This window comes from Schistocerca cancellata, chromosome 1, assembly GCF_023864275.1.
Source record: "Schistocerca cancellata isolate TAMUIC-IGC-003103 chromosome 1, iqSchCanc2.1, whole genome shotgun sequence".
Classification (NCBI taxonomy): domain Eukaryota; kingdom Metazoa; phylum Arthropoda; class Insecta; order Orthoptera; family Acrididae; genus Schistocerca; species Schistocerca cancellata.
In genome coordinates this window covers 1,161,807,656-1,161,828,965 of record NC_064626.1, presented here as the reverse complement: position 1 = coordinate 1,161,828,965, position 21,310 = coordinate 1,161,807,656, and the positions used below count along the sequence as shown (strand labels likewise).

At 42.6% G+C, this 21,310-nt stretch overlaps 1 protein-coding gene across 3 annotated transcripts in view; it reads right to left on the bottom strand.

Moving 5' to 3' along the window:
- Window positions 1-1,397: 1,397 nt before the first annotated feature.
- The window catches only part of LOC126093593 (uncharacterized), a 111,773-nt gene continuing 91,860 nt past the window's right edge, over window positions 1,398-21,310 (bottom strand). For all 3 annotated transcript variants that reach the window (XM_049908733.1, XM_049908732.1, XM_049908731.1), the window contains one exon: window positions 1,398-2,047. In XM_049908733.1, coding sequence (XP_049764690.1) covers window positions 1,866-2,047 — 182 coding nt within the window. In that variant the 3' untranslated portion in view covers window positions 1,398-1,865. The remainder of the gene's footprint in view (window positions 2,048-21,310) is intronic.

Sequence of the window (21,310 nt, the reverse complement as noted above, 5' to 3'; positions counted from 1 at the left end):
TACTAAACATCATTCCCTTCTTTGCTTTGTTTGATCCAGATCCAAATACTGAGAGTTGCTGATGGCTGTTTCCCTTTCAGTAACCTTTTGGGCTTCAATTATTTTTTTGTTACATTCTACTCCTTTTCTGTTGTACTGCACTCAACACTTTAATGTAGTTCAGCACTAACTGTCTTAGCAGTCTCAACTTCATTTGTTAATATCCTGTATTCTCACCAGCACTAGGTTACAATCTGAGTATCCACACATGAGTTTGTTTTGCCATCCAGTAGTTGGTTTCTTTGTTCCATATCTCCCATTTATTCTTCATACATTATATTTATTTTTATTATCATCTGCTAGTGATTGCGGCATGTAAAACTGTACAACTGTGGTTACCATTAATTTAGTTTTAACCTTGAGAATAATAATTCCACCAGTGCATAACACACTGTTTCCTAACTTGCTCTTCATAATTATGTAACACCTGTTACGCATTTTCTGTTACTAGCAATAAGGCTTGGATTGTAATTACCTAGCCAATAGATATCTCAATATGCCTGGGCACGAGAGACCTGAACCTCTGTTTTTACGCACTGCTTCCATACTATGCCCTATCCTCCCTGAGGGAGGAGCTGTTAGTTCTGAATTCTAGGGTAGTGTATTTTTGTGTCTCTCAGAAGTACTGATCAACAATTCTAGATAATATCATTTTAACCTTGTCAGTCCCTAACCCGAGACCTCCATCGGGGACTGGTTTTAATTCCAAAATTTTTCTTCATGGAAACATCATACCCAGATAATTTTAGAAAACTGAATGTTGTGTGGTCACAATTTTTTGTGACACTAATGCATTAATACTACAACCACAGGGAGACTTCCAACCTCTCTTGAAAAGCCCCACTACCAGAATGCAGGTGACTCCTCGCGTATAAAGTCTTCAAAATTTTATCCATGGTTTGAATAAAACCTCCTTTCTTTCTCATTTCTGTAAACCAGACTTTTCTCGTTCTAATATTGAGGTACATCAGTGGTACATTTATTTGCTTCCAGTAGATACTTAAGGGTACATAAACTGACAACTTCGGGATATGTGTTAAGCACTGAACTATGGTGGTGATAATATAGAGATGTGGCATATACCTATTCCGTTCCTATGGTGGGACCAGTCCATCTTGAGGGCTATGGCAGTGGCATTGTGTGTTTGCCGGCATAGACAGTGCAATGGAGAGAATTCTTGATTACACAGTTATTTTATTAAAGTCTAACTGCCCAATTTTTTTTTTCAGTTCTGTTGTGAATAAAAGTAAAACAAGATACCTATCCTTGCCATATATGACATTACAGACATTTTAATAACTGCACATATTTAGTTTTTGTACCACTTACTTTACTAAAACCAAAATTTAAACAACATATTACAAGAAAAATATATTTAACAAACACAACATAATATCAATACAAATGGCGTATGAAACAAGATTAACAGAATCATCACTGAGATAACCATGCCTACTGGCTCTTGATAACAAGATCGGTTTCAATACAAGGGAAAACTGGGAAGACACATTCCCTTGACAGTCTTATTTTCCATGTATATTATTTTACTACCATGTTTCTGAAGTTATTTACATTGTAATAAGTACAGTCTTACTTTGCTGTTGTACTGTGTCAGTACATAAGTAATCATAATTATTTGACAACTTTCATTTAATCACATATAAAGTTAATAACATTTTTGATTTTACTTTCTTGGCACTCTCACTCAAACAATGGTATTATTGACATGGAAGCTTTGTTGAAACAAAAACTAGTAGCTGCAGAACAAAGGCAAACTGTAGATTAGCAGAACGCTAATTATTTAACTCTCATACCAGTGTCAGCCCTCAAAAGCCAGCCTCAGATGGTTTAATGCGCAATATTACAGGAACACTGGTACAGGGCAGAATAGCAAGTTCTGTGACAACTGCTGTTACAAGATCTGGTGGAGTCACATCATACGTGAGATTCAGAGGTGTCAAGCAGCCAACTTCATGCCATCCTCGCACACCTAAAGCATCGGGGTCACCTGCAAAAAAGAAGGAGAAAAAAAAAAGAACTTTTATTACATTTTGCTAACAATTTTTTTCGGATACAAGTATTACAAATGATTAAGAGCCACATATCCTGGGGCTGGATTGTCCTGTTGTTCCGTTTTAACCTTCTTCAACCAATTCCTCTCCCTCCCTACTGGAAGGAACTAATAGTTCCAAAAGTTGGGACAGTGTCGTCAGTGTCAATCTACAATACTAAATATTTGACCTTGTGAAAGTATGTAGTGCCCAGCAATCCTCTCATAATTTATTACTTTTCTTGATAATTTTATTTTCATGCAATGCACCACCAGGGTGTATACGTGGACGGGGGAAAAAAAATTCCAGGATTTTTCCCGGTTAAAAATACACTTTCTCCCAGATGAAAATACTCTCTTTCCGTGTTAAGTAATAGTATACTTTTGCTCAGAACTGTAAAACTTATAAATCCTTTCAATGGTTGTAGTTTTATACACCGGCGTAGAATTTCCTGGCAGTTTAGAAAACGAAACCAGGGTGGGGGACACGTTTTGGAAAGATGTCTGATGTGCAGCAACATGTACACTGCGTATTTCGTATTATGAAAATATAAATTCGAATTCCACCAAACACCGCATGTTACTTTCTGAAGGATTGAGATCGAGATTGCGACGCGCTTTTGTAAGCCAGTCGTAGCTCATGTCAAGCGATCTCCCCAGCCGATGAGAGCGGATATTCAGAGCATGGGACACGTGATGTAGTCAACCAATAGCAAAATCACTGTTAAGTAGCATGAACACACAAATAGGGAAAGGTAATGGTTTAAATTAATATACATAGTGCTGCTTAAAGTAAAGAAAAGCTTTCACGTAGCCTATAATATTGGCCTCTAAGATTAAAAAGCTGCAAGAGAAGTTAAGCTTGCACACATAATGTTGATCTTCGTTGCGCGTGTTACACTTTAAGATACATCACACAAATGCGCCAGTAAAATTTTTAACAACGACATAAATGTCTGATCTTCTGGGCTCGAAAATATTCTAAATGTTCATTCTCAAAGATTTCAATTTTGAATGAGAGTCAAATGCTCTGCTATTTAAGAAATTCATCGGACATTGGCGGACGGAGTTCATCTTGTGTAAAAGGAAATTTACTTTACTTGAAAGTAACTCTTTTCAAACAACCACTCGGAATATTTTCCCGCGACCTGTTAGAACTAGATTCGTTTCAGTAGTTGCGTCAGATGACAGGCGTCAACGCACTTGCGCAGGAATCCCGTATGTTTGTACGTGTAAAACATTAAAAGATCTTACATTATGTCATAAAAGAGACAAGACGTTAGGGGATACTCCAAAAGCATGGAAATTTTGTGAACCCTACTAAGATGCATAATGCGGCTTAAAGTGCACATTCCTATGTCCAGATTCAGATGCAAATTTTCTTGGAGTACCAGTATCGCATTATCTCATGTTTGGTTTTTCATTATGGTTTAATGCCATACGTGCTAGATGATGAAAACATGAACTTGAAATGTAGCGAACAGTTGAAACTGGGCAATAGTGTGGAATTAAACACTTCGTTTCAAATAAATTGACTGCTTCAGCAGAAAAAATTAATAAAAGTCAAATTTCTTTAACAAACCGACAAAGATAACTTCATTGTTCTGCAAGGCGATTAACGCTTGACTGTCAGAAAGGTAGAAATAAAATAAAATCTGAAACTAAGAACTATTTTAGCCTTCCGTAATTATGTGAATGTATTTTAATTTACTTGATAGCTCCCAACCACAGAAATCCGTTTTGTTTTCATTTGACGTGAGAACAATAAACGAAGAGGAAACAGCAAAACCCCTTAACGTAAACACGGGTCACGTGGAGACTACCACCTCCCCACTACAACTCAGACTGCTCTGTGCATCAGGTCTGGATCTTCGATATTTCCGAACCGGGGCAATATTAAATAGTGTCGCTATCCCTCCCTTGAGCATTTCAGGTAGGACGCCAGAAATTTAAAAAATCGACTTTTCAAAAATATCTTCATATTGTAGCGCACATCTTTCTGAAGAGTCTGATACATAAAACATATATGATCGAGGGAACGTAAGACATGTTATTTGGTCTTAAGTGTGTCGAAGTGCAGTGCCACGCTTCTTCACAGAATTCTTCCATAACACGTCTCTGTATTTCGCTTTGTGGAATTCAAACATGTCATAGTCTGTAATGGGTGCCATAAAACTATATTCAAGCTAGAGGAAATTAACATTTCGTATGGTGCCTCTCCTGCTCCCAGTCGGCCGGTCTGACATCCTGCCCCTCTTTAAAAAAATCTCGCAGTTTGTAGTGTATGGGATTATTTGTAACCGGGAGGACAAGAACTCTTCAGAAAATTTTCAGGCTTTACTACCTATTTGCTAATAACTTGCTGTTCTGTGTGACATAAAATTAAATATGGGATACATAAAACGAGTAAAGACAAGAGAAAAGCAAGACAGTACACATTTCTTCAACCCTTAAGTCCTGGCTTTTTTTTCTCTCTAATCTTGCCACAGCTTTATATGGCGTACTTTCCTTTCTGAGAAAGAATCTATTACTTCATCAAAGTTCGTCAAACGTTTTGCTACATGAAAAAACGCAGAAAAGCTGTTAATACAAATAGTACCCAAATAGTCTGCTAGATAAAACGAAATTGACCGTACTAATATTGCAGCAATTGTTACACAAACCAAATAAACGGCACTGTTTTGGCACAAAAGGTCATTTTTACAGCTGGACAGAATATAATTCACGAAGTACCAATATCAAATGCTACCAGTCCTACTGCAAGCAAAAGGTTTTATATTAGGAAATAGTTTCACATTTTATTCATACTATCTAGCTTCTTAAGCATGAGATCAAAAAGAAATAGTACGAAATTTTTATATAAATTTGGAATTGTCATAGTCTTCCGTAATTTGTGTGCATCTCCGTTTCTTCTCCTTCCTCATTCTAACAAACAATCTTGTCATCACCAATTCTGTAGCTATTCCTGCCAGTGTCAAAATTTATTCCCTGGTTAACTTCACTAACCCTGCCACAATCAGCGGTTTAGTGACCCCGCATTTGTTCTCCGGTTAGGCATTATTAAGTGTTCGTACAAAGCATTTTTGGCGCTACTCCCAGAATAGAACTTTAGTGGCTGCTAGACAGGGACTGTATAACTGGCCCTTAGTACTGTACCGGTCTGGCCAAAAATTTTCTGTCAAAATTTCATTTTCTTGGATACACGGAAAAGACACTGTAGCGCCTAGAACCGCTCAGCCACACCGGCTGGTGCTCAGCTCGTATAGACCCATCCCCTTTTGTGTGCAGTAAAGTTTATTTCTAGATGCGACGGGGATTCCCCTGGCAGAGACATCGCGTACACTATGCACGCATTCAAAAATCAACTTACGATTCATTCAGAAATCAACTTAGAATTTGATCAAAAAATGTTTAAAAACCAACAGGGAGGCGTTCAAAATCATATGAGTAATAGATAGATCAACGTGCGCTGGATGCTTGGTGCTTTATCAAACACGGTCTTTTTCCTCAATAATATGAATTTGGTGCCCCCTGCCCCCCACCCCTCTGAAACTGCCGCCCGGGACAGATAGATACCCTGGTTTGCCCCAGCCCCCTAGTTCTGGGCCTGTTGCGCTTACGTGAATCTGCCAGCTTAGGTGCACCAGTAAAATTTTTCCGGATAGTATCTGGCTGCTTGTTGTGTTTTATTGCTGCAGTAGTGAAATACAGTAATATTCTTTGTTAGAGTATTGGTTCTTACTAGTCAAAGTTACAAAAATATAACCAAAAATTAAAACAATAAAAAATTCCCAGAATTCTAAAAAATTCCCGGGTTTTTCCCAGTTTTCTCCCGGATGAAAAAATTCCCAGATCTCCTAGTTGTCCCGGGTCGTATACACCCTGACCACGTTTTCTTTTTTTTAGCTTTTTTTTATCCCATTTGTGGGTTATTTACTTGCTTGTCATTTGGCAATTTTTTTATTTAGTGTGTACAGATCCCTCCAATTTAACAATAACCTCTCTCTAATTAGCAATATTTTTTCCTTTCTTTGGCAACAGGAATTTAACAGTCATGTGCCGTGTTACACATGATACTTGGCTAATCAGACGCATAAAAATTCAGAAACCAACATTTAAATCATCAATTTTTATTTCACTAAACGCCTCTAGGTGATGACAAATGGTTAATGCAAGCACATACGCTTTCATACTTAGCACTCTGACTATTGTTCTAACTGCCGACAATCACATTATTCCACTCAACATGCTAACCTCGACTCAACTCTAAACATATGAAATACACAGCTAGCTTCCTAATATAGCCTTACATTCACCCCGCTAAATCTTTTTCCAAATTTATCAAAATTTTGGAAAACAAAAGGAAAACCTTTAAGGTCTATTCTTTTCATTATTTTGTCATCAAATACATCAACCTTATAAAGTCAGTGTCCCTTCATCAAGAAATGGCAATACCTAAAAAAATTTCACAACCTTTTGGGTGAATTCTTTAATGAGCTAGAGAGAGAGCACACACACATGCCCCCCCCCCCCCCCTCCCCAATATTGATACCTAATGAAAACAAGATTACTTACTTTTTGCATGCTCTATATAACACAGTCACGAAATAAGAAATAACGAAAAAAATTGAAAATCCCTCGAAGTTTCACTTCCATGCACACAAAATCACTGTTTATTTGTGTGATGACATGTCTGTGTGTGTCATTGTTGGTACGTCCGGGTGCCCACGTTACTGGAGCACGATATTTGTAGTATACAGACATTGCCAGCTGACTTGATTCGAGTGGACCAAGATCAACATTCCTGCACGTATCAACCAGCAACGACTGTGTGGCTGACATATGGCCCCAAGGCGTACGCAAAGTTGCGCCAGTGTGTGGTGCAAGCAGACTCATGCTTCATCTTCACAAGGATGATGTAAAATTAATCTCCCACTCTGAATTCACTACTGTCCGAAAATCCTAAATCCTTATATTTGTACTGTGGTGTCACTGCCAGACACCACACTTGCTAGGTGGTAGCTTAAATCGGCCGCGGTCCATTAGTACATGTCGGACCCGCGTGTCGCCACTGTCAGTACTTGCAGACCTAGCGCCACCACATGGCAGGTCTAGAAAGACGGACTAGCACTCGCCCCAGTTGTACGGACGACATTGCTAGCGACTAGACGTACGAAGCCTTCCTCTCATTTGCCGAGAGACAGTTAGAATAGCCTTCAGCTAAGTCCATAGCTACGACCTAGCAAGGCGCAGTTAACCATATCTGGAGAGAGTCTTACTTGTATTCACCATAAACGATTTATACCCAAAAGGATGGATTAAAGTTAAGTATTCCCAAAGCAACGTACTTTTATTATTAGCATTCATTGAGCATCCTGTTTCAGACTTCACGATATTCTGGGTGAGCTTATAGCGTGCATATCGGCCCCCTCAAAATAACACTGTGTCGGCACCTCTGTCGACACATAACATTGGCGACGAGGAAAAGTGACGCGCCCACGTTGCAGTCCTTTTGATAGTAACTTGCTCTGATTTGAATTGCTTGTCATGGCTTCGCCCCAATCTCCAGATGTACTGTCCGAATTTTATCGCTTGCAGAATCAGCAGACGCAGGCGTTATTGGATGCCCTGGGACAGCTCGTCCAGGGTCAACGTGCGCTGCAAAACGATGCGGCCGCCGCCGCTTCCTCGCTACCGCAGCCACAACATGCAGTTGCACCGCAGTTTCGTCAGTTTGACCAAAATCAGGAAACGTGGACCGAGTGGTCCCACCAGTTTGGATTCCATCTCGCCGCCTACAGAATTCAAGGTAACGAGCGGCAGCCTCACTTATTGTCTTGTGTCGGCGTGCAAACGTACCGTGTGATAGTGAAATTGTTTCCCCGATGCGACGTAGCAACTCTGTCCTACGAAGAAATTGTGTCGGCTTTAGATGCCTATTTCAAAGAAACAGTAAATGTCGTTGCAAAAAGGTATACGTTCTTTCGTACAAAACGTACGGCCGGTCAACCTAATAGGGAGTGGGTTGCAACTTTGCAAGGCCTTACTAGGGACTGCGCATTTGAATGTGACTGTGGCCTTCCTTATTCAGATACAATGGTGCGTGATGCAATAGCACAGAACGTTTCTGATGTTCGCATAAGGGAACAGATTTTGAAACTAGTCAATCCCTCCCTTCAACAAGTGATAGACATATTGGACAGGCAAGACACACTTGACTTTGCTCAGGCATCATTTGAAACTTCGCCAGCTGTGTGTCGCATTAACCGGCCCGCCGGGAGCGCTGCAAGGAACTGTAAACAGCCTTCGCGCACGCCAAGCGCACCATCACGTGCCCTGCGAAACCGAGCGAATGCAGTGCTGAAATCATGCCCGCGGTGTGCAACTAGACATTCGCGTGAACATTGCCCGTCACGCCAAGCTATTTGCTTTTTCTGTAATAAGAAAGGACATGTTCAAAGTGTTTGCCAGAAAAAGCTTAGATCGGACACTGCCACCCATTCCAGGCCCTTTGCTTCGCGCCGGAATCAAACCAAGGACACTCAGGCTCGGGAACCTTCACCCATGGACATTCATGTAGTTAATGCCACTCCGCCCAGTGTTCCTCTCTCTAACAGTGACTGTGTTCGTCCCACAAAAAGTGTGCGTCGACGTCGACGGCAATCCCGTCACGTCGCATGTGATTCTGTCCCAGTGTCTGTTCAAGTTGCACAAAACAGTCGCTCTTGTCGTCAGCAGGACAATAAACTTTTTGTAGATTTGGACTTTGCCGGACAAGTGATACCATTCCAGCTCGATACTGGAGCTGCAGTTTCATTGCTCAATCACGCTACGTACAAACAACTGGGCGCACCGCCGTTGCGTGCCGCAAAAGTTCAGCTCACTAGTTATTCAGGACAGCATATCCCTGTGTTAGGACAGTGCAGCCTTCTTGCCACATACAAGGGACAAACAAAACTTGTGTCATTTTACGTTCTTCGTTCTTCTGCTGCAGTGAACTTGTTTGGTTTAGATTTATTTCAGTTGTTTAACTTGTCTATCGTAAACCAGGTCCTATCAGTGAACCAGACTATGCCTTCAGCCAGTGTTTCTCGACTATGTGAGGAATTTGCAGACATTTTTGCACCAGGCCTTGGTTGCGCTAAGAACTATGAAGCACATTTGGAACTAAAAGTCAACGCGCAACCGAAATTTTTCAGAGCGCGCAATGTTCCCCACGCATTGCGTGATGAGGTCGCAAGAACATTAAATGATCTAGAATCGCAAGGTGTCATTGAACGTGTGCAGGCTTCTCTCTGGGCCTCACCCTTAGTTATTTTGCAAAAACCTTCCGGAAAATTGAGACTTTGCGTGGACTTCAAGGCCACAGTGAATCCACAACTAGTGACTGCTACTTTTCCTTTGCCCCGCCCGGAAGATCTTTTTGACAAACTGTGCCCGGGAAAATATTTTTCAAAGTTGGACCTAGCAGATGCGTACTTGCAAATACCAGTGGACGCAGAATCCCAGTGCGTATTAGTGGTTAACACGCATCTTGGATTGTACCGATTCAAAAGACTGCCATTCGGGTGTGCATCCGCCCCTGCATTGTTTCAGCAATATTTACACACTATTTGTGCGTCGGTCCCTACTGCAGCAAACTATCTGGACGACATAGTGATCTCCGGAAAGACAGAAGCGGAACATTTACAAAATCTCCGAACATTATTTCAGGTCTTGCGACAGAATGGTCTTCGTTTGAGGAAGGACAAATGTGTGTTTTTTGCTCGTGACTTGCCATATCTGGGACATGTAATCAATGCTCGAGGCATACATCCGAGTCCGGAGCACCTCCGTGCCATACAGGACTTGCCTTCGCCTCAGAATTTGAAGCAGCTACAGAGTGTGTTGGGAAAAATAAATTACTACCATAACTTTATTCCGCATGCCTCTTCCATTTCAGCTCCGCTTCATCGCTTACGCAGTAAAGGTGTTTCGTTCGTCTGGTCGACGGAATGCGAACGCGCCTTTCGCCAATTGAAATCGGCGTTGCTTTCAAATACTTGCCTTACGCCATTCGATCCCCAGAAACCCCTTTTGTTGATGGTAGATGCCTCGGATTTCGGGATCGGTGCTGTGCTTGCGCACAAAGATGGTTCGCATGATCGCCCTATTGCCTTTGCGTCCAAATTGCTCTCGTCAGCGCAAAGAAATTATTCCCAGATAGAGAAAGAAGCTTTGGCTCTCGTGTTTGGTGTTACGAAGTTTCACGATTTCTTGTATGGTCGTCACTTTACCATCATCACAGACCACAAACCTTTGACATCGCTTTTTCGTCCGCACAAGCCTGTACCTCCACGTACAGCGCAGAAATTCATTCGCTGGTCTATTTTCCTCTCGCAGTACCGCTACGATATCTTGTATCGGTCCACTGCTAAGCACGGAAACGCAGATGCGTTGTCCCGTTTGCCAGTTGCTGAGGATACAGCATTCGATTCTTCCGAACTTGCTTGCATGTTCATTGATGCGGAAACCGATGACGTGGTCGAATCGTTTCCGATTGATTTTCGTCGTGTAGCTACAGACACAGCTGCTGACCCTGTCCTGGCTACCGTTTTGCGTTTTGTTGCTACGCAATGGCCCTTGTCAAAGTCACGGATCGCGGATCCGTTGGTTCGCAGATTTTTTGCTCACAAGGAGAGACTTTTTGTACGACGTGGTGTTTTGTTGTTGCGTTCTGATAATGATCAGTCTAGGGTCGTGGTCCGACGTTCGTTACAGTCCTCTGTCTTACAGCTTCTCCACCAAGGACATTGGGGTATAGTGCGTACGAAACAACTTGCTCGTCGGCACTGTACTTGGTTCGGAATCAATGCTGCGATTACGAATATGTGCTCTTGTTGCATGGCGTGTGCCGAACAACAATCCGCACCGCCGCGGAAATTCTTTGCATGGCCGAAAGCCACTTCCCCTTGGCAACGCTTACATATCGATTTTGCTGGTCCATTCTGGAATGCTCGATGGTTGGTTGTTGTCGATTCCTTCAGTAATTTTCCTTTTGTTGTCCGGATGTCTTCCACGACGTCATCTGCCACCATCCAAGCGTTGTCTGCTATCTTTTGCATTGAAGGTCTTCCACAGACTATTGTTTCCGACAATGGCCCACAATTCATGTCCGCAGAATTTCAGTCATTCTGCAAGGCCAATGGTATTCACCATCTGACGTCCGCGCCGTTTTCGCCTCAGTCAAACGGTGCCGCTGAACGATTGGTCCGGACTTTTAAGTCACAGATGTTGAAGTTGAGAGAGTCGCATTCTCGGGAGGACGCGTTGTTGCTCTTTTTGTCTTCGTATCGCTCTCAGCCCCGCGATGGTCGCTCGCCGGCTGAGTTGCTTCACGGTCGTCCTCATCGAACCTTGATGTCTTTGCTGCATCCGCCGCATCAGGTTCCTGTGCAGCGGCAGACTCCTGCTTTTGCTCCTGGCGACGTGGTATTCTATCGCAACTATCGCGGTTCACGGCGTTGGCTCGCAGGGCGCATTCTTCGCTGCCTCGGCCGCGCGATGTATTTGGTTACGGGGGCCTCTGGTGCGGTGCGTCAGCATCTCAATCAGCTGCGCCTCTGTCGTCGCCTGGGTTCTGCCGCTCCCCGTCTGCTTTCAGCGACGGAGCCATCCGGTCAGCGCCCTGGGGACCCATCTACTGGCTCGCCTCATCCCCAGGTGTTACCGACGATGCCTTACATTCTGCCCCATGGCGTCGCGCTGCCGCCGCAGCCGCCGCCGGCGACGCCCACAGTGGACGCTTCGCTGCAGCCGCCAACCGCCTCCCTGGGTCACGCGCCGCCGATCGCTTCCCGTGACCAGGTGTCCTCCGCCATGGAACTCTTGCCCTCTCCGGACCCCATGGCGTCATCGCGCGTCGGATACCCCGCCGCAATGGAGGTCGAGCCTTCGGCCACTCCTGTCTCATTACGGGCGCATACGCCGCATGTTGACGTGCACCCTGGAGTAGGTTTCCAGGCGTTTCCTAGCTCCCCTCGGACCGAATGGCCGGGTGCGGGTGGCACAGCCTCGCCTGTTGTTAGGCTCCCCACCTCATCGCCTACGTCAACATGGGGCCCTCCCCACGGCGGGCGGAAGCCTTATAACACGACCGTTCGCCGATTTGCGGGGGCGGAATGTGGTGTCACTGCCAGACACCACACTTGCTAGGTGGTAGCTTAAATCGGCCGCGGTCCATTAGTACATGTCGGACCCGCGTGTCGCCACTGTCAGTACTTGCAGACCTAGCACCACCACATGGCAGGTCTAGAAAGACGGACTAGCACTCGCCCCAGTTGTACGGACAACATTGCTAGCGACTAGACGTACGAAGCCTTCCTCTCATTTGCCAAGAGACAGTTAGAATAGCCTTCAGCTAAGTCCATAGCTACGACCTAGCAAGGCGCAGTTAACCAATCTGGAGAGAGTCTTACTTGTATTCACCATAAACGATTTATACCCAAAAGGATGGATTAAAGTTAAATATTCCCAAAGCAACGTACTTTTATTATTAGCATTCATTGAGCATCCTGTTTCAGACTTCACGATATTCTGGGTGAGCTTATAGCGTGCATATCGGCCCCCTCAAAATAACACTGTGTCGGCACCTCTGTCGACACATAACATGTACCTTGTTCATTTTGCTGTTATCATGATCTCTATTTATCTTGATAATTACTTCCATTTTTCAGCCATAAGGAGTAATTTGCAGTAGTTATCACTTGACTTCACAGTCCATTGAATACTTCCTTCATAGGTTGTGTGGTTCCTCCTCGCCTCTCCACAAGGCGTTCTTTTATGCCGAAGGTTGGCATGTAAGCTAGTCTCTTAACCATCACTTTTACTTTTACTTTTAGACTTATGGTTTAGGTTTATTCTCCCCCACACTCTTCTCAACTGAAGATTGTCCTCATCACCTGTTGCCACTTTTTAAGATATCAGTGCAGGGAAGCAGAAACTGTACAGTCATATACCGAGTCACTCATTAGACTTGGATTATGTGAGCCACAAACATTTAGAAACCAACAGTTTATCAAATCTTTTTATTTCACTAAACATTTATTTCTGATGACAAATGATTAACACACACCTGTGCTTTTTCTCCTTCTTACATACTTAGCACTCCAGCTACTTTTCTAACTTCCAACAACCACATTATTCCGTTTGATCCACTAGTCTTGACTCAACTCTACAGGGTGGTCCATTGACAGTGACCGCACCAAATATCTCACTAAATAAGCATCAAACAAAAAAACTACAAAGAACGAAACTCGTCAAGGTTGAAGAGGGAAACCAGATGGCGCTATGGTTGGTCCACTAGATGGTGCTTCCATAGGTCAAACGGATATCAACTGCGGTTTTCTAAATAGGAACCTCCATTTTTTATTACATATTTGTGTAGTACGTAAAGAAATATGAATGTTTTAGTTGGACCACTTTTTGCGTTTTGTGATAGATGGCGCTGTAATAGTCACAAACGTACAAGTACGTGGTATCACGTAACATTCCGCCAGTGCAGATGGTATTTGCTTCGTGATACATTACCCATGTTAAAATGGACCGTTTACCAATTACGGAAAAGGTCGATATCGTGTTGATATATGGCTATTGTGATCAAAATGCCCAATGGGCGTGTGCTATGTTTGCTGCTGGCTATCCTGGACAACATCATCGAAGTGTTCGGACCGTTCGCCGGATAGTTACGTTATTTATGGAAACAGGAAGTGTTCAGCCATGTGTGAAACGTCAACCATGACCTGCAACAAATGATGATGCCCAAGTAAGTGTTTTAGCTGCTGTCACGGCTAATCCGCACATCAGTAGCAGACAAACTGCGCGAGAATCAGAAATCTCAAAAATGTCGGTGTTGAGAATGCTACATCAACATCGATTGCACCCGTACTCTATTTCTATGCACCATGAATTGCATGGCGACGACTTTGAACGTTGTGTACAGTTCTGACACTGGGCACAAGAGAAATTACGGGATGATGACAGATTTTCTACATGCATTCTATTTAGCGATGAAGCGTCATTCACCAACAGTGGTAACGTAAACCGGCATAATATGCACTATTGGGCAACAGAAAATCCACGATGGCTGCGACAAGTGGAACATCAGCGACCTTGGTGTGTTAATGTATGGTATGGCATTGCATTATGGGAGGAAGGATAATTAGCCCCCATTTTATCAATGGCAATCTAAATAGTGCAACGTATGCCGATTTCCTACGTAATGTTATACCGATGTTACTAAAAGATGTTTCATTGCATGACAGAATGGCAATGTACTTCCAATGTGATGGATGTCCAGCACATAACTCGCGTGCAGTTGAAGCGGTATTGAATAGCGTATTTCATGACAGCTGGATTGGTTGCCAAAGCTCTCATGGCCCGCATGTTCGCTGGATCTGACGTCCCCGGATTTCTTTCTGTGGGGGAAGTTGAAGGATATTTGCTATCGTGACAACATGTGTCAGCGCATTGTCAATGCATGTGCGAACATTAAGGACAACGCCTGACAACATGCGTCAGCGCATTGTCAATGCGTGTGCGAACACTACTTAAGGCGAACTACTCGCTGTTGAGAGGAATGTCGTTACACGTATTGCCAAATGCATTGAGGTTGACGGACATCATTTTGAGCATTTATTGCATTGATGCGGTATTTACAGGTAATCACACTGTAACAGCATGCGTTCTCAGAAATGATAAGTTTACAAAGGTACATGTATCACATTGGAACAACCAAAATAAAATGTTCAAACGTACCTACATTCTGTATTTTAATTAAAAAAACCTACCTGTTACCAACTGTTCCTCTAAAATTGTGAGCCATATGTTTGTGACTATTACAGTGCCATCTATCACAAAGCGAAATAAATGGTCCCACTATAACATTCATATTTCTTTACGTACTACACGAATATGTAATAAAAAATGGGAGTTCCTATTTTTTTTAAAAACGCAGTTGATATCAGTTTGACCTAAGGCAGCGCCATCTAGCGGGCCAATCATAGCGCGATCTGATTTCCCCCTTCAAGCTAGACAAGTTTCGTTCTTTGTAGTTTTTTTGTTTGACACTTATTTCGTGAGATATTTGGCCCGGTCATGATCAATGGCCCACCCTATATACATAACCCAAAGACCTCAAATGTACAGATGGCTTACTTCCATAAACTTACACCAGCAATATCTTTTTCTTTATCTGGTGTACTTTTTTCATTGTTAAGCAATTATTTTTTCTTTGCTGTCCACTTTCATTCTTCAACAGTCTTTCCTCTTTGTTCTGTGGTTGTGTTTCCTTGTTCCTAGACCAATTATTCTTGTGTGGCTTCTGTCTTTCTGCATTTAGCAATCTTCTCTCATTTCCTTGGAGACTTACACTATTGACCCAAACTCTCACATGATGTGTCCCTGACAAGTAACATAACCCAATGAAATTTGGTCTGCACACAGGACAAAATGCTAAGTGTAGTACAGAAGATAACTTAAAGAAATATGCAGTGAGACGAACAGAAATGATGCTTTAATAAAACGCAGTGATTATACTGAAGTCATCACGATTTATGGTGGTTCCCTGGACATTACGATAGGCACAATGTGATTCTTAATAGTGTGTATGATCACAATAGACAGCAATGCAGCTCGCATGCTGAGTTCCTGTAGTGGAACACTCCACTCTTCCACCAGTACAGTTGACAACTGTTCACTGGTTATCTGTGCATGTGGACACACTGCAACACACCCCATAGCATCTCACAAGCACTTGAGGGCAATTCAGTTGAGGGAATTGGCAGGCCAGTCAATTTGTTGAATATCCTCATTTCAAGAGTAGTTCCACCAGCTCTGTTTGAAGTGGTCATGCATTGTTACCCACAAGGGCCGCATGCACACCTGAAAAGACCGACATGGGGAAGGAGTAAACTGTTGCAAAAATGTTAAAAAGTGAGTACAATGTTTTCAAAGATTTAGAGGTTTGTACACCCCGCAACATTACACCTCCCCAAACAATAAAACTGGCTCAGCAAAAAGAAATCATGTTAACAATGCAACAACATTCCTGGGTGCTTCCGCCTCTTACCATATGAGGATAAATCCTGATTCACTACTCAGATTGAATCTGCTCTCATCTGAGAAGAGCATGTGACCCCACTCCTCACTGGCCCAGTTCCTATGCCTTTGGCATGCTCAGAAACCAGCCGCCCATGTGGGGATGTCAATGGAGCAAAATGTACCGATCACCGGGCAAAGAGACCATATCGATGCGGTAGCTGCGCCACAGTGACATGTGCGATTGTATGTCTTGCAGTTCTGTTGCATGTGATTGCAATTTTACCCATTGTTTGACTTGGGTGCCTTCTTGCCTGTTTCACAATGTAGCAATAATCTGCTGCCATAGTTGACCACCTGTTCTCCTTCAGGCAGCAGTGCCTGTCGTTGTCAACTTACTTTTTACATATGAAACAATGCTGCAAGCAATACAAAACTTCTGGGCTACACTCACAACACTTCATTTTGCTTCCAGTCTCCCCAGGATTCTTCCCCACGTGAAGTAGTCCAGATGCTATTTCTGGGCCATGTTGTAACGAAGAAGATTACCGAAGTGCACCACAAGTTCATGGTGGTTGACAAACACTGTCTCTTGTCATTACTTCAAGTGCCTCATGTTATGGGGCAAGCACCATTAGGCGCTACAGTCAAGTTGATTTCATGCTATGTGACATCCAACTTTCTGCGCGTGACTGGGAGACCTATGGCAGCATGCTCCCATGCTTTCATTCATTTCCACCAAGTTTTTAATATGTTCTGTTACTTTATCTATTTCATCATTAAGTTTTGCAGAGCAGTGCATTGGTTTTTCAGTTACATTTATAGTACATTTAACAACTATCTCGTTTCAATTTTCTGCACATTATTTCAGTGGCCAATGTTGTTGTTCTTGTGGTCTTCAGTCCTGAGTCAGTCAGTGGCTAATAGGTTGTGTAAATTACCTCTTCACCTTAGATTATTTGGCAATCCATATTTTTGCCTTCAGGGCTTTTTTTTTTGTACATAGGATGTCTTTTTGCCTCATTACCAATGAAACCCTTTCCCCTATTTGGATGTAATCTTATTGTTTAATTATCTCTTTCCATATCATTCTGTTTCTTTGTCTGGCTACCTTCTTCCTCAATTTGGTGTCTGCCTCTGTAGCGTAGCAGTAGTATGATCACCTACCACGCAGGGGACCCGGGTTCGATTCCCAGCAGGGGACTGGGTGTTGTGTATCCATCATCATTATTGACTCGCAAGTCGCCGATGGGGCGTCGCCTAAAAAGGACTTGCAATACAGCACCCGAACTTCCCCGAATGGGGGCTCCTGGCCAACAATGCCATACGATCATTTCCATTATTTCCCTCACTTTGGTGATTTTTCTCCTCTCTCACATATTAACAATTTTTTATCTGACTACTACTATTCTGTGTTTAGCTGTCTTTTACCATTTCCATTTCAGTAATCTTTACACTACAGTTACCTGATGTTCTCTTATCTGTTATTTTCTGCACATTCATTCAGCACCTCTTATCTCTGTACAGAAATCCCTTACCTTCTGTAACCTTTTTTCTCAATATAGTTATACTTTCAGCAGTCCAAGTTACCCTTTGTTCTTTTACATATTTAATGTTTCCTTAGCCTAAACCTCAGACTGTCTGTGGGTCCCTCACATCCTGGGGTCTGAATGACATGTCCTTCCTTTTTTAACATTCCCCAACCTATCCTGTCTCTTTCCTGAGGAAGGAACTAATAGATATAACAACAGAGATTCCTGGATGGAATATTGCGTAAAAGAAAGGAAAGGCAACTGCTCACCTATATCTGACTGATGAGTGGTGCATGGAAACAGCAGCAGAAAACTATTTTATACTAGCTTTCTCTCTCTCTCTCTCTCTCTCTCTCTCTCTCTCTCTCTCTCTCTCTCTCTCTCATAGAAGGTAGAAGTACATCCAAATGCACCAGCCCGTGGGCCCTGTGTGTTTTTCCTTTATTTTACAAAGCAATAGTTATGACAACTATGATAGTGTTGTCAGCAGTATTGAGTATTTTGCCTCTTGAAGGAAAATCCTGTCTCAAGATTTTACATGAAAGACACTAGGCCACCTGTCGTGCATTGTTCACACAGTGGTCGATGAAGACCTGTGTGGCTGAAATAATGGATAGTGAAAGCCAACTGGATCAGAGGTAAGTTGCTGGCCCCTCAGACTTCTCCTATCCCTGGTATGGTTCCCTTGTTTCAGAAGCAAATGGGCCGGGTAAGTGAGCATGCCAGTGTAATATAAAGTCTCTCGTATCCTATTCCACATAGGCTGAGAACCTGAAGTACACTAGGCTCAACAGTGAGCTGGTCTGGGCAACAAGCTGCTGATGCTTTGGAGGCACCTCCAACACATGGTTCCCACGATTAACAGCTGGCTATTTTATTACTGCTGGTTAGTAGCTGTAGGCACTACTCTTAGACAATCAACCCCCCCCCCCCCCCAAGGGGGGTCGTTTTCCTACATTCTGAACTGCTGGTTGAATGGTTAGTGGGCAACCTCTCACTTGACAGCTGATATACCACAGGCAATTATCTAACAAGATGTTTAGTAAAATAGAGTGTATGAAAGTCCCAGATTTCCCAGTTTCCTGGGTGGAAATAAACTTTTCCTTGTTAAGTGATAGTACTCTTTCCCTTGGAGCTGCAAACTTATCAATCCTTTTTCTGGCGCTTTAGGAGACTAGATGTGCAGCAACATGTACACTGCATATTTTCTTATTACAAAAGTATGGGCGCGAATTCCAGCATATACAGCACTTTAGTTTCCAAAGCATCGAAATTGATATGGTGATGCACTTTTGTCAGCCCATCACAGCTCATCATTTGATGCAGTAAGCCAATAGAAGCATCACTGTTAGGTAATGTGTGTTACCCCTTCAGATACATCAAACACAAATGTGCCAGTGAAATTTTAATTAACAACATAAATGGCTGGTCTTCTGGGCCTAAAAATTTTCTAAGTGGCTGGTGCTCAAAGTGTTAAGTTTTGAATGTCAGTCAAATGCTCTTTGATTTAAGAAATTCATCACAAATTCCCACACATAATGTAATTCACAATATAATGCTTCTCAAACCCATCATTTGAAATATTTTCCCGTGAACTATTGGAAATAGGATTGTTGGAATAGTTGCCAGAGTGCACCAGAAAACAGGCATTACTGTGCATGTGCAGCTACTGTGACACAGGAAACTTGTGCTTAGTGTTTGCTCTGTGCATACGCCTTCATCAGTCGCATTTCTGTTTGGAATTTTGTCAGTAGTGGGGCATCACATGAGCATGTGCAGTACGTTGCTCGGGGGGGAGGGGGGGCATACGAGGTTAATGTACTTAAGGCAATTGTTTTTTCATAGCCTATCCCCATAAGGAATCAAAAATAAGAAAACAGTCCTTGGAATAATATTTGTTTCAAAACTAGACTCTACAACTCAAAGTACCTTAATATTTTGCTGTGTGGTGACTTTAACATTTTTTTTTTTTTAATTGTACTCTGCAATACTCTTACGTAGCATTTCCAATCAGGTTTACATCCATACAGTGCAGCAAAAATCTAATAAAAAATCCATCCCCAGTTGTTTGCATATGCCAGAAGTACAAACAATTAGTTTTTCATGACTTTTTCAAACAGTATATAAAATTAACACACTTATCTGTTGTTTGTGAAACCAAGAAACTATAACTGGCTGTTTATAATCTACCCAATGAGTAAATATAAGGTCTTGTGGGGAGTTACAATAAGAAAACATGGTGTGCTACCAGTTGTAAATTACTGAAGAATGGCATTCTGTAAAATTAAGACAAAACAACACAAATTGAAAAATAACATCAAGTCTAGTGGAGGTACAAGACAAGTTCTGAAGCACATCTTGTGACAGAAGGCTGATTTGTAAAATTCTGCTAAAGCTGTCAACATATTTGAGACAAAATATTTTATTCAATATTACTGACCCTACATGTTTAGCATCTTCAAGTAAACATTTGCATGTGTTCATATGTCTATAGCGTTAAGAGGTCTTACATTACAGCCCGTATCTCGTGGTCGTGCGGTAGCGTTCTCGCTTCCCACGCCCGGGTTCCCGGGTTCGATTCCCGGCGGGGTCAGGGATTTTCTCTGCCTCGTGATGGCTGGGTGTTGTGTGATGTCCTTAGGTTAGTTAGGTTTAAGTAGTTCTAAGTTCTAGGGGACTGATGGCCATCGATGTTAAGTCCCATAGTGCTCAGAGCCATTTGAACCATTTTTTTTTCTTACATTACAGGTCAACAACTGGAAGCAGTTAATTCCATAAATTATCTGGGAGTACACACTACGAGTGATTTAAAATGGAATGATCATATAAAGTTTATCGTTGGTAAAGCAGATGCCAGACTGAGATCCATTGGAAGAATCCTAAGGAAATGCAATCCGAAAACAAAGGAAATAGGTTACAGTACGCTTGTTCGCCCACTGCTTGAATACTGCTCAGCAGTGTGGGATCCATACCAGATAGGGTTGATAGAAGAGATAGAGAAGATCCAACGGAAAGCAGCGCGCTTCGTTACAGGATCATTTAGTAATCGCGAGAGCGTTACGGAGATGATAGATAAACTCCAGTGGAGGACTCTGCAGGAGAGACGCTCAGTAGCTCGGTATGGGTTTTTGTTAAAGTTTCGAGAACATACCTTCACCGAAGAGTCAAGCAGTATATTGCTCCCTCCTACGTATATCTCGCGAAGAGACCATGAAGATAAAATCAGAGAGATTAGAGCCCACACAGAAGCATATCGACATTCCTTCTTTCCACAAACAATACAAGACTGGAATAGAAGGGAGAACTGATAGACATACTCAAGGTACCCTCCGCCACACACAGTCAGGTGGCTTGCGGAGTATGGATGTAGATGTAGATCATAAAAGAAACATCAGAATACTCCTAGAGCATCGGAATTTCGTAAACCATACTAAAATGCATAATTCAGCGTTAAGTGAGCATTCGTATGTCCAGATTCACAATGAATTAGGCCCATACCCGAAAATAAGCTTTTCAGTACGTTTTCTGGGATGCCAATTTTCTTGGAGTACACCTACTGCATAATCTCATTTTTGTTCTTTTTGAGGTTATGCCATTTGTGCCAGAAGATGAA